Source organism: Hylobates moloch, unplaced genomic scaffold (assembly GCF_009828535.3).
Source record: "Hylobates moloch isolate HMO894 unplaced genomic scaffold, HMol_V3 SCAFFOLD_21, whole genome shotgun sequence".
NCBI classification, from domain to species: domain Eukaryota; kingdom Metazoa; phylum Chordata; class Mammalia; order Primates; family Hylobatidae; genus Hylobates; species Hylobates moloch.
Window position 1 is genome coordinate 23,510,277 of NW_026652296.1, and position 18,740 is coordinate 23,529,016.

The 18,740-nt window shown below is 44.7% G+C and overlaps 1 protein-coding gene across 2 annotated transcripts in view; it reads right to left on the reverse strand.

Annotated features, from left to right (window-relative positions):
- Positions 1-445: 445 nt before the first annotated feature.
- RPN2 (ribophorin II) overlaps positions 446-18,740 on the reverse strand; it is a 64,548-nt gene continuing 46,253 nt past the window's right edge. Inside the window, exons 10-18 of one of the 2 annotated variants that reach the window (XM_032143063.2) lie at positions 18,143-18,234; positions 16,313-16,427; positions 13,330-13,524; positions 12,017-12,103; positions 9,704-9,799; positions 8,003-8,078; positions 5,346-5,475; positions 3,602-3,649; positions 446-769 (exon numbers count right to left, since the gene is read on the reverse strand). In XM_032143063.2, the coding sequence (XP_031998954.1) occupies positions 757-769; positions 3,602-3,649; positions 5,346-5,475; positions 8,003-8,078; positions 9,704-9,799; positions 12,017-12,103; positions 13,330-13,524; positions 16,313-16,427; positions 18,143-18,234 (852 nt within the window). In that variant the 3' untranslated portion in view covers positions 446-756. The remainder of the gene's footprint in view (positions 770-3,601; positions 3,650-5,345; positions 5,476-8,002; positions 8,079-9,703; positions 9,800-12,016; positions 12,104-13,329; positions 13,525-16,312; positions 16,428-18,142; positions 18,235-18,740) is intronic. The other variant, XM_032143064.2, reaches the window with a different exon arrangement.

Sequence of the window (18,740 nt, forward strand, 5' to 3'; positions counted from 1 at the left end):
AGAGCCACCATGCCTGGCCCCAAGACAAGAGCCTTGAGCAGAGGTCCTAGCTGCAGTCCACCTGCACATTCCTGTTGTGTAGCTGTGTTCTTGCCAAGTCACACTCAGTATCTAACGTAACACAGAAAGATTCTCAAAAATGGGACTCAGCTCACAGAAAATGTTAAAGGGGATAAAAACCTATCCCCTTGGACCCCTAGAGGTCCAAATGGGGCCTTCAGATACCAACAGGGCTCCTATGCAGACTGGTGCTCACTGCTGGAGAAGAAAGGAAGCTGGCCTTTCCAGGCTGTTCTCAGTTCTGTTAGGAGCAAGGGGCAAGAAGGGCCAATGTGTAGGCCTGGAGAAATATGCTGGCGTCAACAGCATTTCCAACTAAGTCCTCGTGTCATATACCCAAGGACCCCACCACCCAAAAGTATGAGAATAAGCTCTCAATCAGGCCTTTGTTCCTATTATTACCCTCTTTATTCCAAAACAATTACACATTTCAACTTTTCAAATGCAACATCTGGGTAAGTTAGGAAAATTCACAGCATCTTGCACAATGCCAGAGAAAGAGACTATCTGAGCTCACCAGGTATCTGCTGTGTGTTGGGGAAACTGAAAAACAACAAGCAAAAGTATAACTACAATCTGGACTTTTTTCTTTTTTAAATAAAGTTTTTTTTTTCCATTTTTCTTTTCATACTGTGAATTGTTCTTGACTCCTTTTCTTGACATTCAGTTTTCAGAATTTCCATCCTTCTTTTGGAACTAATGTGCTGTTCTGAAACAAAATGGAGACAAACACAGAATTACTGAAGGTTTCAGTTCACGGTTACAGTTCCTAACTGGTGACAACAGAGAGACCAAGGTACTCTCCCACTCTAAGATCCCATTTATAAGGGAATAATCATTTATCTACCAAGTCTATTTATGTATGCCCCATCTCATTTTACAAAAGAATGTGAGACAGCTAGTTCATAAGCTGATGACAACTTAAATACAAACAACAAAACAAACTCAATAATAACTAAGAAAGTGGTATGTGACAACATAAGGAGATGAGGTAATTCCAGGCACACCCCTCACAGTGCAAGGCCAAAAACACAGTGTAAATTTCAAGTAGATGAACAAAAAGGAAAGTTTAAATAATGCTCATCATCAATCTCCCAGACTCCAGCTCTGCCAACCAACACTTGGCCCTTCTGTAGCTTAGAAGATGACATCCTGACCATTCATTACAGAAACCTGCACATTCCTGCTGTGTGGCCGTGTTCTTGCCAAGTCACACTCAGCATCTAACCTAACACAGAAAGATTCTCAAAAATGGGACTCAGCTCACAGAAAGTGTTAAAGGGGATAAAAACCTATCTCCTGTACCTTTTCTTCCCCTCTGCTGCCTTTCCCTAGACTCTAAGGAGGGATGGGGAAGCATAATGAATGAAAATGACAATCTAGACAGACTGTGCAGCTGAGGAGGTGACTGCAGTGAGTAACTGATCCCAGCAGGCTCCAACAAGCAGAGGCAGGGTTGCCGACACACACACACCATCCGTCAGTGGAAGCTCTTCCCAGGGGTGAGGACTAAGGTGATAATGATCCAGTCTTGCAGAATGGCAGGCTCCAAACCCATTAATAAAGCAGTTCCAAAAGACATGCACAGGCATGGAATTAATCTTGAGGGCTGGGGTGTGTACCCCTAATTCCTTGCCAGTATTCAGAGGTTCCCAGGTACACTAAAATGTGTGCATTCAGAAATGTTCATGCAGAAAGGATAGCATGAGTATGAAATAAGAACAGCTGAAGGGTAGTGGCCCCCAACCCTCGACTGCGGCTAGAACTTACATCCCACATTATGTCTGCTCAAATCAATGTCTGCCCTCAGATCAAGAACACTTTGCTACCAGGTGGTTTCCTTTCAAATGCTAGGAAGTGCCAAATGTCCAAATGATCAAGTGACTTTCCTCTTCCTCAAGCAATGATTTGGGGATAGCAGGGTGGGAACGGACTTTAAAAATCAAGAGGCTGAGTAAGGTGGCTCATGCCTATAATCCCAGCACTTTTAGGGGCCAAAGCAGGAGGATTGCTTGGGCCCAGAAGCTTGAGACCAGCTTGGGCAACATAATGAGACCCCATCTCTATAAAAAAAAAAAAAAGTTCTTTTTAATCAAGAAAAAAAATTGAGTTATTTAAATAATTAAAGAACTCAACATTTAGCAGAAAGGACAATTTATGAAAGCAAATCTCAGACAGAATGACTATAATTTAGGATAAAACCAAATGGGCATAGCCAGGGAATGGGGGTGGGAGAAGGGTCTGACTCTAAAAGGGGCACCGGGGAACTCTTTGGAGCGTGGCAATATCTATATCTTGACTGAGGTGGTGGTTACATGCCTACATAGGTTTTTCAGGATTCACAGAATTGTACACTAAAAAGGGTACATTTTTCTGCAGATAAATTACAACTCCATTAAACCTGGAAAAAACAAATAAACAAACAAAAAAATGCAGTTCCCTCCTGTGTTGAGGACTAGGTGACCCAGCTTATGCTCACACATCCGTGGAAAGGCTCCAAATCCTATGCTTTTGTTGATCTCTCCTATTTTCAGAGGATTAGAAATTAGATGGTTTTGTGGCTTTGGCAGGGAAAGCCATTTCCAAGGCACAGGATGAAAGAGAACATGACTTGAAAATTCAAATACCTCCCTCCCTTTGTTGGTCTAGGGCAGGGGTCAGCAAACTGTGCCACTCAGGCCAAATCCAGCCCACCACCTGTCTTGGTGAATAAAGTTTTGTTGGAACACAGCCACACCCATTTGTTTATACAGTCTATGGCTTTCACATGACAGTGACAGAGTTGAGTAGTTGGTGCCAAGAGACCATACGGCCAGTTAAGCCTAAAATACTATCTGGCTCTTTACAGAAAATTTTGCCAGCCCCTGGTCTAGCGGAGCAGATCAGTGAAGCATCAGACACTCCCTCTCCTTCCCTCCCATCCTAGGACTGATAACACAGAAGGAGAATGAGTGGGATCTCACTTCACATTTTAGTCACATGGGGAGCGGCCCTTTTAACATACCCTGAGTGCTAGGAACCTGGATTCTGATGCTGGCTTTGATCTGTGGCCATCAGTCCTTCATAATTTACAGTCTCCCCAAACCACAGTGTTTAGCCCAACTAAAGACTGGTGTTACAGAAAAGTCTAGAAACAGTGACAAGGTGTGCCAGGATTTGCCATGGGACCGTCATTTAATGAATTTTGGATTTGTCTTATCCTCATCTCAGCTGTCCTGGAAACAGAGAGAGAGGCTTGTCTATAAATAAGTAAACACCCCATGGGATATAAGGGAGAATGAAGTCTTATACAGTCAAAGCCAGGTCAAAGCTGCTCACTGCAAAGTTATCCCACCAGCTGGGCTAACTCAGGAAGCTTTGGCCCTGGTCTAGTCACAACCTCATCTAGCAAGTTGAAAAGCAGCCTCAGAATTCAGCTGTGGCTTAGGGAGCGGTGGGAGGAGCAAGTGGGCTGAAAACTAGAGAGATAACTGACATGCATGAGGCGGGCAAGACGGGGAAGGGACCCTGCTTCTGGGATGAGTCCGCCCTTCATCTTTACCGTAGTGTCCTATATTTTGCCAATCTACTGCTCTGCTCTGCAGCGATCCTGCCAAAGGAAAGAGGGTTTGAGAATCAAGAAAGGACAGTGAGGGGAGAAATCAGCTGAGGAAAGAAATGACAAACACCCAACCAGAGCTTCCATTAGGGTCACTGATTTTTCCAGGGTAGAGTTCATTCTAGGACTCACAAAGAGGGCCACAGAAGAGTGGGCTTTAAGCTTTTGAATGGAATACATGAGTAGGGGATAGGGAGGAGTTACTGATCCTTCTGGGATTCTGATAAAAACCAGTCTCTCTCCCCAGAAAATGCATACAACTTTAGGATTCCAGATTAGGAACTCCTGCTAAGCAGAATGTAAACCAAACGGTTTCTACTCAATTCTCATCTTGATTTTGTTCTTATTTTTTATTTTTATTAATTTTTTTTAGAGAAGAGGTCTCACTATGTTGCCCAGGCTGGTCTGGAACTCCTGAGCTCAAGCGATCCTCCCGCCTTAACCTCCCAAAGTGCTGGGATTACAGGCATAAGCCACCATGTCCGGCAGATTTCATTCTTCTTGAGTGAGAGACTTCCAGAAAAGAGAGAACTTAGCAGAGCACAGTCTTTTGGCTCCCTGGGGGCCCAGGCAGGTGCTGCAAGGGAACAGCGTTCTGCTTTGCAAAAGCAACTGAGTCCCGGTTCTTTCTCAGGTACAATGCAGAGCCACCAGGATAAGGCTACTGGAGGGTGGCAAAATGAACCAGCTGCCACTGCTGGTGCTAAGGGAAGCTCTGGTAGGCCCTGGATTCCTAGAAGAAAGCCAAGGAACACGTCTGTGCTGAGTCTCCACGGTGAAATGCTCAGAAAGCTCACAATGGAGACTCGGGCGGAGATGAGACATCTTCTCCCACCCACTGATGGTCTCCCTGAAAAAGCCTCTCTCTGATCCCAGCACCCTAACTGGCAGCCACGTTGAGGGTACACTATTGAGTTACATTCTTCCAGCAAACGTCCTGGATAGAAGAAAGCAGCACATCTGAAAACGATTTCCAGGTGAAAGCAATTCTGATCTTTTCTTACTGGCCTTTGCGTGGCTGAAATCACTCAGGTTCTAATAAAGTCAAATCAATGAGAAACACCTTTGTGACATTTAAATTTGCCTCCAATTCTGTTTGGAAAGTCAAGCTGCCAGCAAGCTGCCCTCATGTCAAGGTCAGTCTGACCATCCGTGTGACTCTAAGGTTGTGTGGGTCCCAGGGAGGTGGAGTAGGCTACTGAGGAGTTACTCCTCGCTGGGAGCCTCTGCAAAACCTGCCACAGCTTCCGTGGGAAATAACACAGACCTCGTGCTTCTGGGACAAGCTCCTGGAGCTGTGACGGTTACAGAGGAGCAACTCTCGGGGACATGTTGAGGGTGGGGAGGGCAGAGCAGGATTCTCTGTAGCAGCAGAGAATTTTTACACAGCTAACAAATTAATCTTCTGCCACATCTATGAATGCATTTTCATCTTCATAAAGCAATAATTTTCCTCTCTCATTCTACTGGGGCATAAATTACTATGGTTGTAATACATTCAAAGCTGACCACTAAGGCCCTTTTCTGACTTCAAAGTGCTTATGGCTTCTGTATTTGGCTAGGTTAAGGTGTCAGACTTGCCCCTAAGAACACAAATCATTTTGCCACCTACCCTTCAAAGAGCTAGGCCAGCAGAGCTGAGTATTTCTAACCCTACTCTAGATCCCTGGCCCATGTCCGGCCTTACCTCTTGACTGCCTGCTGGGCCAGCATCCGATTGCCAGCCAGAAACGTCACACTGCCCAAGATGGCCAGGTACTTCAAGGTCTGGAACATGTTGAGCTGAGTCCAGTAGACATACATGAGCCCCAGCATAGCTGCAAGAAGAGGTGTCATGACATCCAATTAAATGAAACATAATGATACCCTGGGGTTGAGGAAAGTTAGAGGCAGCAACTGCTGGATCATGAAAAGGTCTGTAGTCCTATACCAGCTTGTTTCATTCCTTCGCTCTGATGCCAAAAAGTAGCTAACTCAATATATTTGCCTCTCAGCTGTGGCCAAGTGTGTGGCCAGGCACAGTGGCTCACACCTGTAATCCCAACATTTCGGGAGGCTGAGGCAGGAGGACTGCTCAGGAGTTCAAGACCACCCTGGGCAACACAGTGAGACCTCGTGTCTATTAAAATTCAAAAAATTAGTCAGGCGTAATGGTCCATGTCTGTAGTCCTAGCTACTTAGGAGGCTGAGGTAGGAAGATCGCTTGAGCCTGGGAGGTCAAGGATGCAGTGGGCTTGATCACACCACTGTCAGCCTGGGTGACAGTGATACCTCGTCTCAAAACACACACACACACACACACACACACACACACACACACACACACAAAACACAGGGGTAACAATTGGACTTCAGCGACCTGTGCCATGTTTCTGCTTACACCTATTTCTCTGCTTTTAAAACTCCTGTCATGTTATATTTAGGATTCATTTTTCAAATTCTTAACAAAAATACACAGGATATAAATAGGCCGGGTGCGGGAGCTCACACCTGTAATCCCAGCACTTTGGGAGGCCAAGGCGGGAGGATCACCTGAGGTCAGGAATTCGAGACCACCCTGGCCAACATGGTGAAACCCTGTCTCTACTAAAAATACAAAATTAGCCGGGTGTGGTGGAGCAGGCCTATAATCCCAGCTACTTGGGAGGCTGAGGTCGGAGAATCGCCTGAACCCAGGAGGCGGAGGTGGAGGCTGCAATGAGCCAAGATCGCACCGTTGCACTCCAGCCTGGGCGAGACAGAGGAAGACTCCATCTCAAAAAAATGAAAAATAAAAATAAAAAATAAACAGGATATAAATAAATGAATAATTTCCTTTTTATGGGGGAAAAAAAAAAACTGTAAGGATAATTTGTCACTGTGACCAGGAAGGCAGCAAGGAGGACTCAGGAAGAAGGCTGAGTGAAAAGGGCTCAGAGCTGGGAATGGAGAGCCCTGGGGTCTGATCCAGGCCCCGCCCTTACCAGCCACTTAACTTCTCTGAGCCCCGATTCTCCCACCTTGTCAAAAGGGATCGTAATTCCTGCTCCAGTCACCCTCATCAGGGCTATGATGAGAATCAAATGAGAAAATGTGCACAAAAAGCACACTGGCAGGAAAAGCCACAGCTCTCAACAGATTTATATTCAGGTTTTCTTCTCGGTCTGACCCCAGAGGGCTATCATTCATATCCAGGAACTGAGCCAGAGAGAAAGGTCATCCTGTCAGTTTTGCCCAGACAGATGACGGATGAACTACAGCGGGGCTCTTGACCACTTTTGAGGTCACGGACCACTGCACCATAATAATCTGATCAAAGTCACAACTCTCTCTTTCCCCAGAAAAATACAGATATTTGCCTAGAATTTCAAGGGACTTATCTATGCACCCCTACAGAATCTGTTTACTATGGGCGCACAGATAGTGACTCCTGAAAGAGGCAAAGAATTTTAAAAATATTAAGGTCAGGCCAGGCGTGATGGCTCACACCTATAATCCCAGCACTCTGGGAGGCCAAAGGCAGGAAGACTGCTTGAGCCTGGGAGTTCAAGACCAGCTCTGAACACAGCAAGACCCCGTCTCTACAAAAAAATACAAATATTAGCCAAATGTGGTGACACAAGCCTGGAGTCCCAGCTACTCTGGAGGCTGAGGTGGGAGGATCACCTGAGTCCGGGAGGTCAAGGCTGCAGTGAGCCATGAGTGCACCACTGCACTCCAGCCTGGGTGACAGAGTAAGACCCTGTCTCAAAAACAAACAAACAAACAAACAAAAAAAGAACAAAAAATATTAAAGTCACAGTGAAATGCAAGGCATCCCGATCCGATAGTGTCAAAAGCCTCAGAAATGCTTAAGTGATTTGCGAATTTATTGTCTCGTTATGTTTAGGCTGTTGAAGTCCTAAGGTCTCCAGAGAACGATGCAGGATAGCATGTCTGACTGTGGAAAGGACTGTTTTCTATTACTACATAGACAGAGCCGCTAGCAAATGTGAAGATCGATAGGGTGGGGAAAGATAACCTTTGGAAACTGCATTAATGCTCTTCATCCAGGAAGATTGCTCAATGTAAAGACACGATCAGTGAGTAATCTCTGGAAATAAACAGGGTTATTAACTGAGGGTAAATGGTCTGCCAACAGTGGCACAGTACAATGAAGCCCAATATAATGACAGCTGTTCTAAGTGATGGACCAAACAGGTTTATCATCGTATTAGCTGTCCTAAAAGGCCAGGAGGAAGAGGGAAATGTTATGCTATTAAGTCATTATAGTTAATAGGTTGTGGGTCTACTTAACAGGGCTTTTGCGTGGGCAGGCTAAATGTCAGAGGAGGTTAAATGGAATTAGCAGCCTGGGGCACTTACCAGCATGTCCCAGGTGAAATACAATCGTGCTAGGAGCGAAAGTGAAGTTGGAGACATTGGCACCAATCCGGATCCACTGAATGATGGGGAGAAATAAATTAAAAAGGCATTAGAACTTAAAAGGGAGGCAACACAAGCCATGCCAATGCTAATCCCATCAACAGCCCCAAGGCTTCAAAGTTCATGCATCCTAGAAGGACAGGGAATTCTTCCAAGTGACAACCACCCTATTATAAGCCCTCGGGAAAACTTGTTCTCTTTTTTCTTTAGAAAGGCATTCAGCACCTGCTCTCAAATAGGCTCGTGTAACTCAAACCTGAACATCATTTTTAATGATGGCAAACCCTACTATTTTAAAACAGGTGATACCATGAAGCTGAAAGGTCAGAAACTGCATTTATAAGGTAACTGACACCCCCACTAAGTTCTCTAAGAATTGGTAAGATAAATCCACCAGCAGCTGGTGGCATTCATGCTCTTGCCGTGGGTTCCATGTCTTTTGAAATTCTCATCACTCAAATGTAAGAACAGGTGCCCATGCCCTAGGTCTGGTTTCTGAAAACCTGTAACAAGGCTTCTAGATTTATCTAGATTTAAACAGTAATTCTTTTATTAAAAGCAACAATTAGGAACACAGGCAACTTTCCAAAAGCAAGATCTACTGAGTGTTTTCTCAAAATTCTGAGCTTTGAGGATATGCATTCATGTTTGTTTATAATTTGAAAAAAGAGAAAAACACAATTGGCTAAAAAAAAAATTCAAATGGTACTGAAAAGGAGAAAAGGTAAAAGTTACTTCCTCTACATTCTCCAGAATGTCCTCTCCTCACAGATGACCAACACTAACACATATCACCTTTTAAAACTTATTTTAAAACTTATTTTTTTTTTAGACAGGGTCTCACTCTGTCACCCAGGTTAGAATGCAGGGCTCACTGCAGCCTTGACTTCCCGGGCTCATGTGATCTTCCCACCTCAGCCCCTCAAGTAGCCGGGACTACAGGCATACGTCACCATTATTTTTTTTTCTAATTTTCTAATTTTAGTAGAGTTGGGGTCTTGCTATGTTGCCCAGGCTGATCTCAAACACCTGAGCTCAAGCAATCCTCCCACCTCGGCCTCCCAAAGTGCTGGAATTGCAGGCATGAGCCACCACACCCGGCCACCTTTTAAAACTTTACAGAGGATCATACTAAACACACTACCCTACCCCTTGCCTTTTTCACTCAGTAACACATCTTGGCAATCCTGTCCTATCAGCATATAAATCTATCCATTCTTTGAAAAGCTGCATATTATTCCATCGTATGGACTTTAGGTTGTTTCTGGTTTTCTGCCCCAAGCAGTGCTGAAATCCATAGCCTTTGTGCTGTCTTTTATAGCCACCAGCATCGGATCTCGCTCTGTTCACACTAGATCTCATCTGAACCCTCCTACAGCATCACAGTCCATCCACTTTTGTCATTCTTAGTGGCTGTTAGGTGTTTTCTCATGCCTTGTTAATGGGGCAGTTTATTTGGTCACTCCTCCACAGTAGGAACTTTTGGTCATTCTAAAATGTCTTGAGCATCAATTCAGGTCACAGCTGCTGGACCCCTCTGGAGCTTTGCTGAGGCCAGACAACACAGCCTCCTTTGGAAGGAATGCATCTGCCGGGTCTGGCACCAGACGCATGTTGCCCACGCTAATTACGGTCACTCACCAGAGCGAAGAGCAGAAGCAACGGCGAGAGGATCAGGGCAGTGAATGTATTGGACACCACGGTGGGGGGCCTCTTCTCAGGCTCGCGGAACAGGTGCTGCCGAAAGACACACCGAGAAGACCTAAGAATGTGCCCTTCCCAGCTGGGGCAGCCATGTATACCGGGGACCAAAGCATCAATGTCAGTCATGAAGAGGATATGCCGCCCAGAGGCTAAAACCTCTTGGCAACAAGTGGCTGCAGGGCCTTTTGCCTCTTCTCAATGCTGGCTTTTGATCCCAGAGGTCTCCCTTCCACAGAGACTACATCAACCCCAGCTCACTGCTTGGCCAACCCTTTATTCCCCTCACTCACTGCCATTTAGAGGCCAGAGAATGCAATCCATCAAGTGGCATTTGGCTAGTGCCAAAGAGGGTGCCCAGGTACATGGATGGCTTGAGTGACAGGACTGAGGCAGGACGCCGGACTCGCAATGTTTCTGGGTTCCTAGGGTGGCCCTGGCATATGCTGCTGCCCCACTTAATTGGCTAATGGTGGAAACACCATCCCTTTTTAAAAGGTAACAGAGCCTTACTACAGATCTTTCCAACCATAATTCATCCCTCTCTCCCTGAGCCATGGCTCTAAGGAAGCCCTAAATGAACTTCCCGCTCTCTTTTTTTTTTAAAGAGACAGGACCTCACTGTGTCACCCAGGCTGAAGTGCAGTAGCACCATCATAGCTTGCTGTAACCTCATACACCTGGGCTCAAAAGATCCTCCTGCCTTAGCCCCCTGAGTAGTTGGGACTACAGGTATGCGCCACCACACACACCCAGCTTAATTTTTAAATTCTTTGTAGAGACAGAGTCTCGCTAGATCTCGAACTCCTGACCTCAAATGATCCTCCCTCCTTGACCCTGCAAAGTGGGATTGGCGTGAGCCACCATGCCTGGCCCAACTTTGATTTCCAGAGTTAAACCAGAAGGCTGGACAAGCATTCTGATATTTCTTGTTTTTTTTTTCCTGAGCAATTCTACATGAATTCTCTTTACGAAGCTCACCTAGATAGTGTGACCTAGCAGAAGCAGCAATGGTGTGGGACTCTGGAGACCTCCGTTTAGGCCCAAACTGAAACGTATGGCCATGTGACCAGAAGGGAAGTCATTTTCCCACTCTTCACCTCAGTTTCCAGCTGGAAAATTGAGGGTGGGGAGGGCCATGACCACCCTGCTAGGCTTGTAAAGATACTCTAAAGACCAAATGAAATAGTGCATTTGATTATGCTTTGTAAGCTGTAACTCATTATGCAAATAGAACTTTTTAAAAAAGATTTTTCCTCCAACGTATCAACTTGTGCCTGGCTTTTCTGCTTGCCAATGCCCAGCCAAACCAGCTCCATGATGAGACAGCCCCACTTGAGCCTCCTGTTCCTAAATTTTCACCTCTGCTCTTCTTTGCTGCCGCTGCCATTAAAGGATTTCTAACACTATAGCAGCCGCTGCCACCTACTTCAGCCAGCACCCTTCATCATCACAATTACACCTACCAGTTAGCTGCATTTTACATTCTTAAATAATGCTGTATCAATATGAAGAGGAGTTTCAAAAACAATCCTACTACTCTACCCTTTGGGCACTTGTTTTTTTTTATTAAAGTGGAATGACAGCAGGTAGTCTGTTTTTGACACTTCAACATTAATTCGTATGCAAGTTTCCAAGTACGATCATTTCTCAAGACTGCAAAATAGTCCACTGAGTGGATCCACCTCAGTTTCCTTAACCAGTACCCAAAGCGTTTAACAATTATTGTGTTTATTTTGTAAAGGGCTTTAGAAACATTTGAAAGCCTTTCTTTACTCATCTGTTACCAACTTTGATTCTCACAAGACTCCTGCGTGCAGGACAGGACCAGGCTTGCTTATCCAAGGACTTGCCTAAGGAAGTAGAGCCCTGTTCTCCCAGGTGAATTTTCCCACCTGTCGCCCCATTAGCCCTGATTTACGCAGGAGCAGGGAGGATAAACGCTAGAATCATCTGTGCTCATAGCTAACAAGCTGTGGTCTGAGGGTTGAACCTGCTGGATGTCAGGAAAACCAGACTCAGGTTCTGATTTCATCTTCAACTCTCTGCTTTCTGGGGGTTAGTCACCGGACTCTTTAAACCTGTTTTCTCAGTTCAAGGATGGGGCTGCCATTTACCCTGCCTAATCCACAGGGTGTGAGGATCAAACTATAAAATATCACAATACAAGTTAAAGGGAGCAGAGCCACAGTCCAGGGCTTTGCTGCCCTCTCTTCTTCCCCATGTTTAGTGGATAGGCCCTTTGGGATATACCTGAATTTCCTGCTTTGGAGTGAAAAGGTTCTGGGACAAGACAGTCGAGGGAGCTTCTTCCTCAGGGAACTTGATGACCACATCAGCCTAGAAAAATGACAGTCTTTAAAAGCACAGGGGCAGAGAAGTGGGTGAAACTCAATAGATAATATTCTCTGACTCACGTCTAAGACCATAACTGAAAAAAGCTCCAGGCAGTCCCAATCACTTCTGATCCATTAGCTGACAAATTGAGGCAGTAAAAACTTTAAGAACAAAAGTATTTGTTGAAAATGCTTTTTAGAGCAAGACTTCTAATTTTCTGCTGGTATAGTAGCCCCATAGAGCTGCTTAATAAAAAAATCCCAGCTGGTACACAGGCTGTTACAGTTGCAATCAGAAACTGCTTGGTGTCCCTGGGAAGTGTGATTTAGTCACATTTGAAAAAGAGAGAAAAATGAGTATGCGCTCTTGTACAAAAACAGCCTGAAGTCCAGGAGAAGAAAAGAAGTCTTGAATACCACACAAGAAAACGCAGCTGCCCCTTTGTCTTGCAAAGTGAGTCAACCACCATTCAAAGCCTGCAATTTGGCCTCTGCTACCTTTCCAAGCTCATCACCTCCTGCTTTTGACAAGATTCAGGTGCTCTGGCAAAACACAACCGCTCCCATTGCACTGAAAGCACCTTGAGCTTTTCTGCAGACCCTTCCCCAACGATCACCCCACAGCCCCAGATCTGATAAACCCTTGCCATTCTTCAACCCCCTGCTCAAATGCCCTGTCTTGCAAGACGTTTACTCTCATCACACCAATCCAAAGTGAGCCATGAAGGGAGGCACTATGTAAACGACAACATGCTACACACATGTTGGTTATTAGTTAATTAGCATTTTGCACATTGTACAATTCACTTTTCTACATCATCCTGAATTGTTATCAGAATTCAGATCTCATCCCTCCCATGAGCTATGCCATATCTCAAAGGCCAGGGCCTTAACTTTCACATCTATGTAACCCTGATAGTGCCTTGCTATAATATGAAAACGGCCTTCCTGTATAACGTTTATAGAAATTCACAGATACTAGCACTCACAAGGGTAAGTTTATACTTCCTTCACTCACTTAATATTTATTTAGCATGTACCATGTTGTCAAGCCCCAAGCATGACCCCAGGACTATTTATGGAGACTGCACACAGTGCCTCACCTCCCAAGCTTATTTATAGGAGGCACAGGCAAGGCAAAGGTGAAGAGCCCCATGCCCCTAAAAAGGAGCCACCAGTGCCTGGGGCACAGCCACTCTCACCTGGGTCGGGGTACATTCAGGCACATACCACATTCCAGAGGATTGGGTTCTTCAAAGTGGCATCTCCAATGATTAAGTAGAGAGTGTAGGTGCCAGAGGCAGAGTCAAATTCAATCTTTCTTTCAGAGGTATCCAGTTCAAACTTGTACACGTTCTTGTTGTCTGGCTCGGCAACAAACACCACTTCCTGGCCAGTCTTCTGGTTATGGAGTCGGACGAATGTCTAGATGGAAGAATAATACAACCTTTCATCGGACAATTTCAAAATTCTCCCTGAGCCTAACATTGAATCCACCGGGCAGCAGACGGTTATTAGCTCTTTGTCACAGTGAGAGCTCTGGGATCTGCCAGACCTGCCCCAGAGAGTAGAAGGAGTGGCCATGCCACCCTAGTCCCCAGCTCAGAGATAACTTTTTGCTGGTACAAGGAAGGAAATTTAACTTAGGGGTCCAGCCAATTCTCGACTAGTTGGAGGCTGACTGCCCAGTTTGCGGATGATTTAAGCCCTTTGCTATTGCTGCAATTTCTTTTTCCCACCAGCCTTTTGGTCACTTTGCTGCCCAATTAACTGCTTCACCAGAGGGTGAAAAGAAAGGAAATGAGGTGGAACTGTTAAGAGGCCCATTTTCAATTTCCTTGTGCCTCCAGCTAAAAATTTAGTAAAGGAGGCTTGGGTATTGATAGTAAGGCAGAGTTCTAATCAAGCAGAGCAGCCCAGTGTCATGGAGAGAGCCTCAGTTTGGAAGACAGACAGATTTGCTTCCACAACTTATTAGCTGAGCAAGTTACTTAACTTCCTTGTGCTTTGATTTCTTCAACTTTAAGGCAGAAAAATTAACTTCCAGATGTGGCATATCTGTGTGAAGATTTGCAATACCATATGCTAAGCATTAGTGCAGGGAATGGTATATGCTAGCTAGTTAACAAATAGTAGTTAATAGCAATACGATGGTACTGAGTCTAATCACTTTATCCCTCCTAATGGCACAAGAAACCAAGGTGTCTGCACATTAGACCTGGACCAAAACTTGATAACCACCCAGAGCTTTTTTTTCAGGTGTTTCAAAATAAAGAATTCAACAAGGCAGGTAGGTTTACAGATCCAATTTACAGATCACAAGGCACAAGCATTAAATGAGTTGGCATGGTGACAGAGCCAGCACTGCATCTACAGAAAATCTACATCTCATTTGTTAATCTATACCTGAACAACAAAGAACCACCACCAAAGCATTTAGGGAAAGGGGCCCAGAGATACGAAGCATCCCAACTACAGCAATTAGTCTTGGCCAGGAATGGAATGGGGAGACTGGATGCCAGATCTCCTTCCTATCACAGTCAAGTGCAGGCAGCTGCCAAGTTCATCCCCAAAATGCCACCTCCACCTGGAAAGTCTCTAAGCCATGATTCTACAACAGAATTCTGGATGAGACAAGTATCAGTGAAAGTTACACTTCCTCACTAACTCTCCTTGCTCTAATCCTAATCCTACCAGTTTAGTCTTCTAATTTCTTCTCTTTGTACTCTTCCTTCCCTTGTGCTATTTGGTTGGCAAATGTCATTCTGGGAAGAAGCTGGGAAACGCTAAGAGGCTGAAGTACTCAAAGGTCAGTTAGGCTTGGCTAAGGGCCCTAACCTGCAGTTTGGGAGTAGGGAGGAGAGAGGAGCAGAGGACTCCCAGGACTGTGGCCATAGAGGAACATGCTTCTGGGGCACAAGTGCAATAGCTGCAGCTGCAAGAAACAGAAAGCAAGAAGGTTCTCAAGTAAATCCAGTTGCCTCTGAGGTTTGCCCTGAAGTTGCCTCAAGGCAACAAGTCTGCTGGTCCTTGCTAAAGCATCAGTACAGGGTACCCCATACCAAACTAGGTCCCACATTCTTGTCTTTCAGCATTCAAAGTATTTATCTGAATCTTCCTTCACATAACACTAAACACAGGTTATTCTCCATCAAGGAGGATGACAGGCAGTGTGGGAGTGGGGGTATCTGAGTGGACGTGGGGCCATATTAGGTTCTCAGGGGAAAGAGTATATGGTTTGAAAATCTTTTAAATAATAATTTTCATTACTCTATGAAAAAAATAAAGCCTATTGCTTTCATAATACAAAGTAAGCACAAGTTAAAAGGGCTATTCTTCAGAGTCCCACAAATACAAAATCTGCTTTGGCCAGAATAAAAAAATGCTTTGAGTCTTCTTTCGAAATTATTTCAGTATATTCCCTTATTTATTTATTTATTTATTTATTTATTTATTTATTTATTTATACATACATACATACATACATACATACATACAAATGAGGTCTCACCATATTGCCCAAGCTGGTCTCCAACTCCTGGGCTCAAGTGATCCTCCCACCTCAGCCTCCAAAGTGTTGGGATTACAGGTGTGAGCCACCATGCCTGGCCAGCACATTCCCTTTTTTTAAATCAGAAAGAAAGAGCCTCAAGTCGAGTGCTCATGCGTATAATCCCACCACTTTGGGAGGCTGAGGCAGGCGGATCACCTGAGGTCAGGAGACAGAGAACAGCCTGGCCAACATGGTGAAACTCTGTCTGCTAAAAATACAAAAATTAGCTGGTCATGGTAATGCACGCCTGTATCCCAGCTACTTTGGAGGCCGAGGTAGGAGAATCGCTTGAACTCAGGAGGCAGAGGTTGCAGTGAGCTGAGATCACACCACTGCACTCCATCCTGGGTGACAGAGCAAGACTCCATCTGAGGGAGGGAGGGAGGAAGGAAGAACCTTAATTAAGTGCAAATCTGCCTTAAGTACCTCTCCTCAATACCAGCTAATTTTTTAGAAAGAAGCGTGTATCCCAGGTAAAGGATTACAACCAGTAGAAGGGTGAGAGCGTCATGTGGGAGAACCTGACGGACTGTCAGGGTTCGGTCAAAACCTGAAAGCAGGAACATGGAATTCTCTCTAGTCCATGTTATAGACCACATTGTAAACCCTAGTATCCATTCACATTTCAGGTTAAGAGAACTGTCTAGGTGTCTTCCTGACCTGGTGAGGAGTGAGTTCAGCACCAGTGTTCACATCTACCAGCTGGAAGAACAAGGCGAAGTTCTGGTGGCTGTCTGCAATGAATGTGCCCTTGGCTTTGGCTGGGTACGTCACCCTGAAAGAGGCATATAGAGTCAGTCTTCAGAGAGGATCAGTATATCTCTGATAACAGGCAAAAAATACATACTTCACTTCATTGCCTCATCCACCCTCTCCCATAGTAACACTTCTGTGGTGGACAGACAGATGTGGAGAACTGTCTGCAGCCTGGGGGCAAATTGGACTCATAAAGCCTGGACTGAGAAAAGTGCAGAATAAACTTCCAGCAGGATCTGGGGAAATGCTGTGTACAGATGCTTGTACCTCTGGGGTTTCACTTCAAGGACCTAAGGCTCTCAACTCCAACAAAGTCAGGCACCAGAGGAGCTCACGTGTGGCCTCTGCGGGCACACAGGAGAGCCGGGCTGGCAGAACCGCAAGGAGAAATAATTACAGGATTGATGCCAGCAGCACACATGAGCAAGATCGAGACAAGGCAGGTAGGAGACATAAAGGAAAGAAGGGTACTTTCAGCTTTGTCTTTTTTTAATGCTATGCTTTTTTCCTGGACACTGTTTCAATTTAGTTTTCTGCCCTGAAACTGGGTTTTAAAAAGTCATTTTCCCAAAGGCAGACTTGATGAGGAAAACTTCTTTTCACAGCTATCTCCTGGGATTTTAGGGTAAGATGGCCAGGGGATAAACCAGCCAAATGGTTATAGAACTCAGACCTGACTTTATTTCATACTCACATTTTATATTTACTCGTAAGTAAGACCAACTCTTCATCTAGGCAGAGAATTAAACAGCAAAGCGCTCGCACAGACATTACTTCAGTGGATTCTCAAACAGTGCTCTTATCTCCAATATCACTACAAAAATAGCCAAGCCAGAGACACAAAGGCCAACTCTACATCATTTAAAAGGAGCAGCTGCTTGGCTTCCAGCCTCTGGCTAACATCCTATCTTCAAAAAGCCTTGAGGGTTCACCCTACTGTCTTCTGGCCTCTATAGCTACCCTAGTTGAGTAAAGTTGGGGTCTGGACTATACCCAGAGATATAGATCCCCACTGCGCCAATAAGGATCTGGGGGAGGGCTGACGAGCAGGCTTCTTACAGCATTCTGGCTCAACTCTGATCAACTGTTTATGTCTACTTAGAAGATTATGTTTAAAAAAAAGATTCTGAAGCTGTGTCTGAGTTCAGTGGGAGCAAATGCTCTACGACTTCTTAGTACTGCCTCCATGGACTTGGGAGGGGGAAATGGCAGCCCTAGTGCTGGGTATCTGCCATTTCAATTTTAAGCACCTATGAGGCTTCCAACTAATTTCAGACCCATCATAGGCCAGAGAGACTTGCCATTAGGTCACTAAAAGCAAATTCAGGACTGTGATGATAAGGAGATCGCACCAGAATGTAAATTAATACCTTGCTTCCTTCATTGAGAAGGTCTTATTATTTTAAAAATTATCATCTGAACTAAATAATATGCTTAGTGACATAGCTGACTGACTCTAACTAACATCCTGAGGTAAGCGCTTTACCTCGTTGAGGACTGGTAATAAACAGTTTGTGCATGGACTGAACACTGGTATATACAATCTCCAAAACCACTCAGATAATTTGCAGAATCCCTGGTGCAGGACCAGTGGAACTACAGACTCTTTAATTCAGGGTGCAAGCTGGATGGCTGCTGATACAGAACTGATGCCTGGAGGGCTCAGTGCCTAGGCATACTCCTCTCAGCTCTTGAGCCTCAGCTCCCTGAGGGATCAGGTGGCATCCCACCTACCGGGTAGTTTTGGGTGCAATGCTCTGATCCTTATCCACGGTGGAAAGATCAACATTTGTGATGCCAACTTCAGTGGAGATCTTGACTCTAAGCTAGAGGAAAACAGAGAAGACAGTTGCCAGGTCAATTGGTGGGTGTACAGGAATTCACACGCAGATATAAAGTTTTCTATTCTTTAAGGTGAGTAAAGGCATGAAAAAATCCTAGAACAAGAGTCTTCAAGGATGATAGTAACACTGACCCAGCCCAGTAATATTTCCAACCTCTCCCATTCCGAGGCCTAAAATGTCTTTTTCTGGCTTTGGATGGATGGTATACATCAAAAAAAAAAAAAAAAAAAAAAAAAAAAAAAAGAAGAAGAAGAAGGAGGAGAAAAAGGAAAAGAAAAAAAGTAAATCTTTTCACATGTCCTTTAAAATAAATAAGGGGAAAAATCCTTAAGCAGTACCTTTCATTCGAATCAGTAAGAATTCGGTTCTAATGATAGCTAGGATTTATTGAGTGCTTACCATGTGAAAGGCACTGGCTTTGTAAAGACTATCTCATTTAATCCTCACAATTCTGTAAGGTACTGCTTTTCAGATAAGGAAATAAAAGA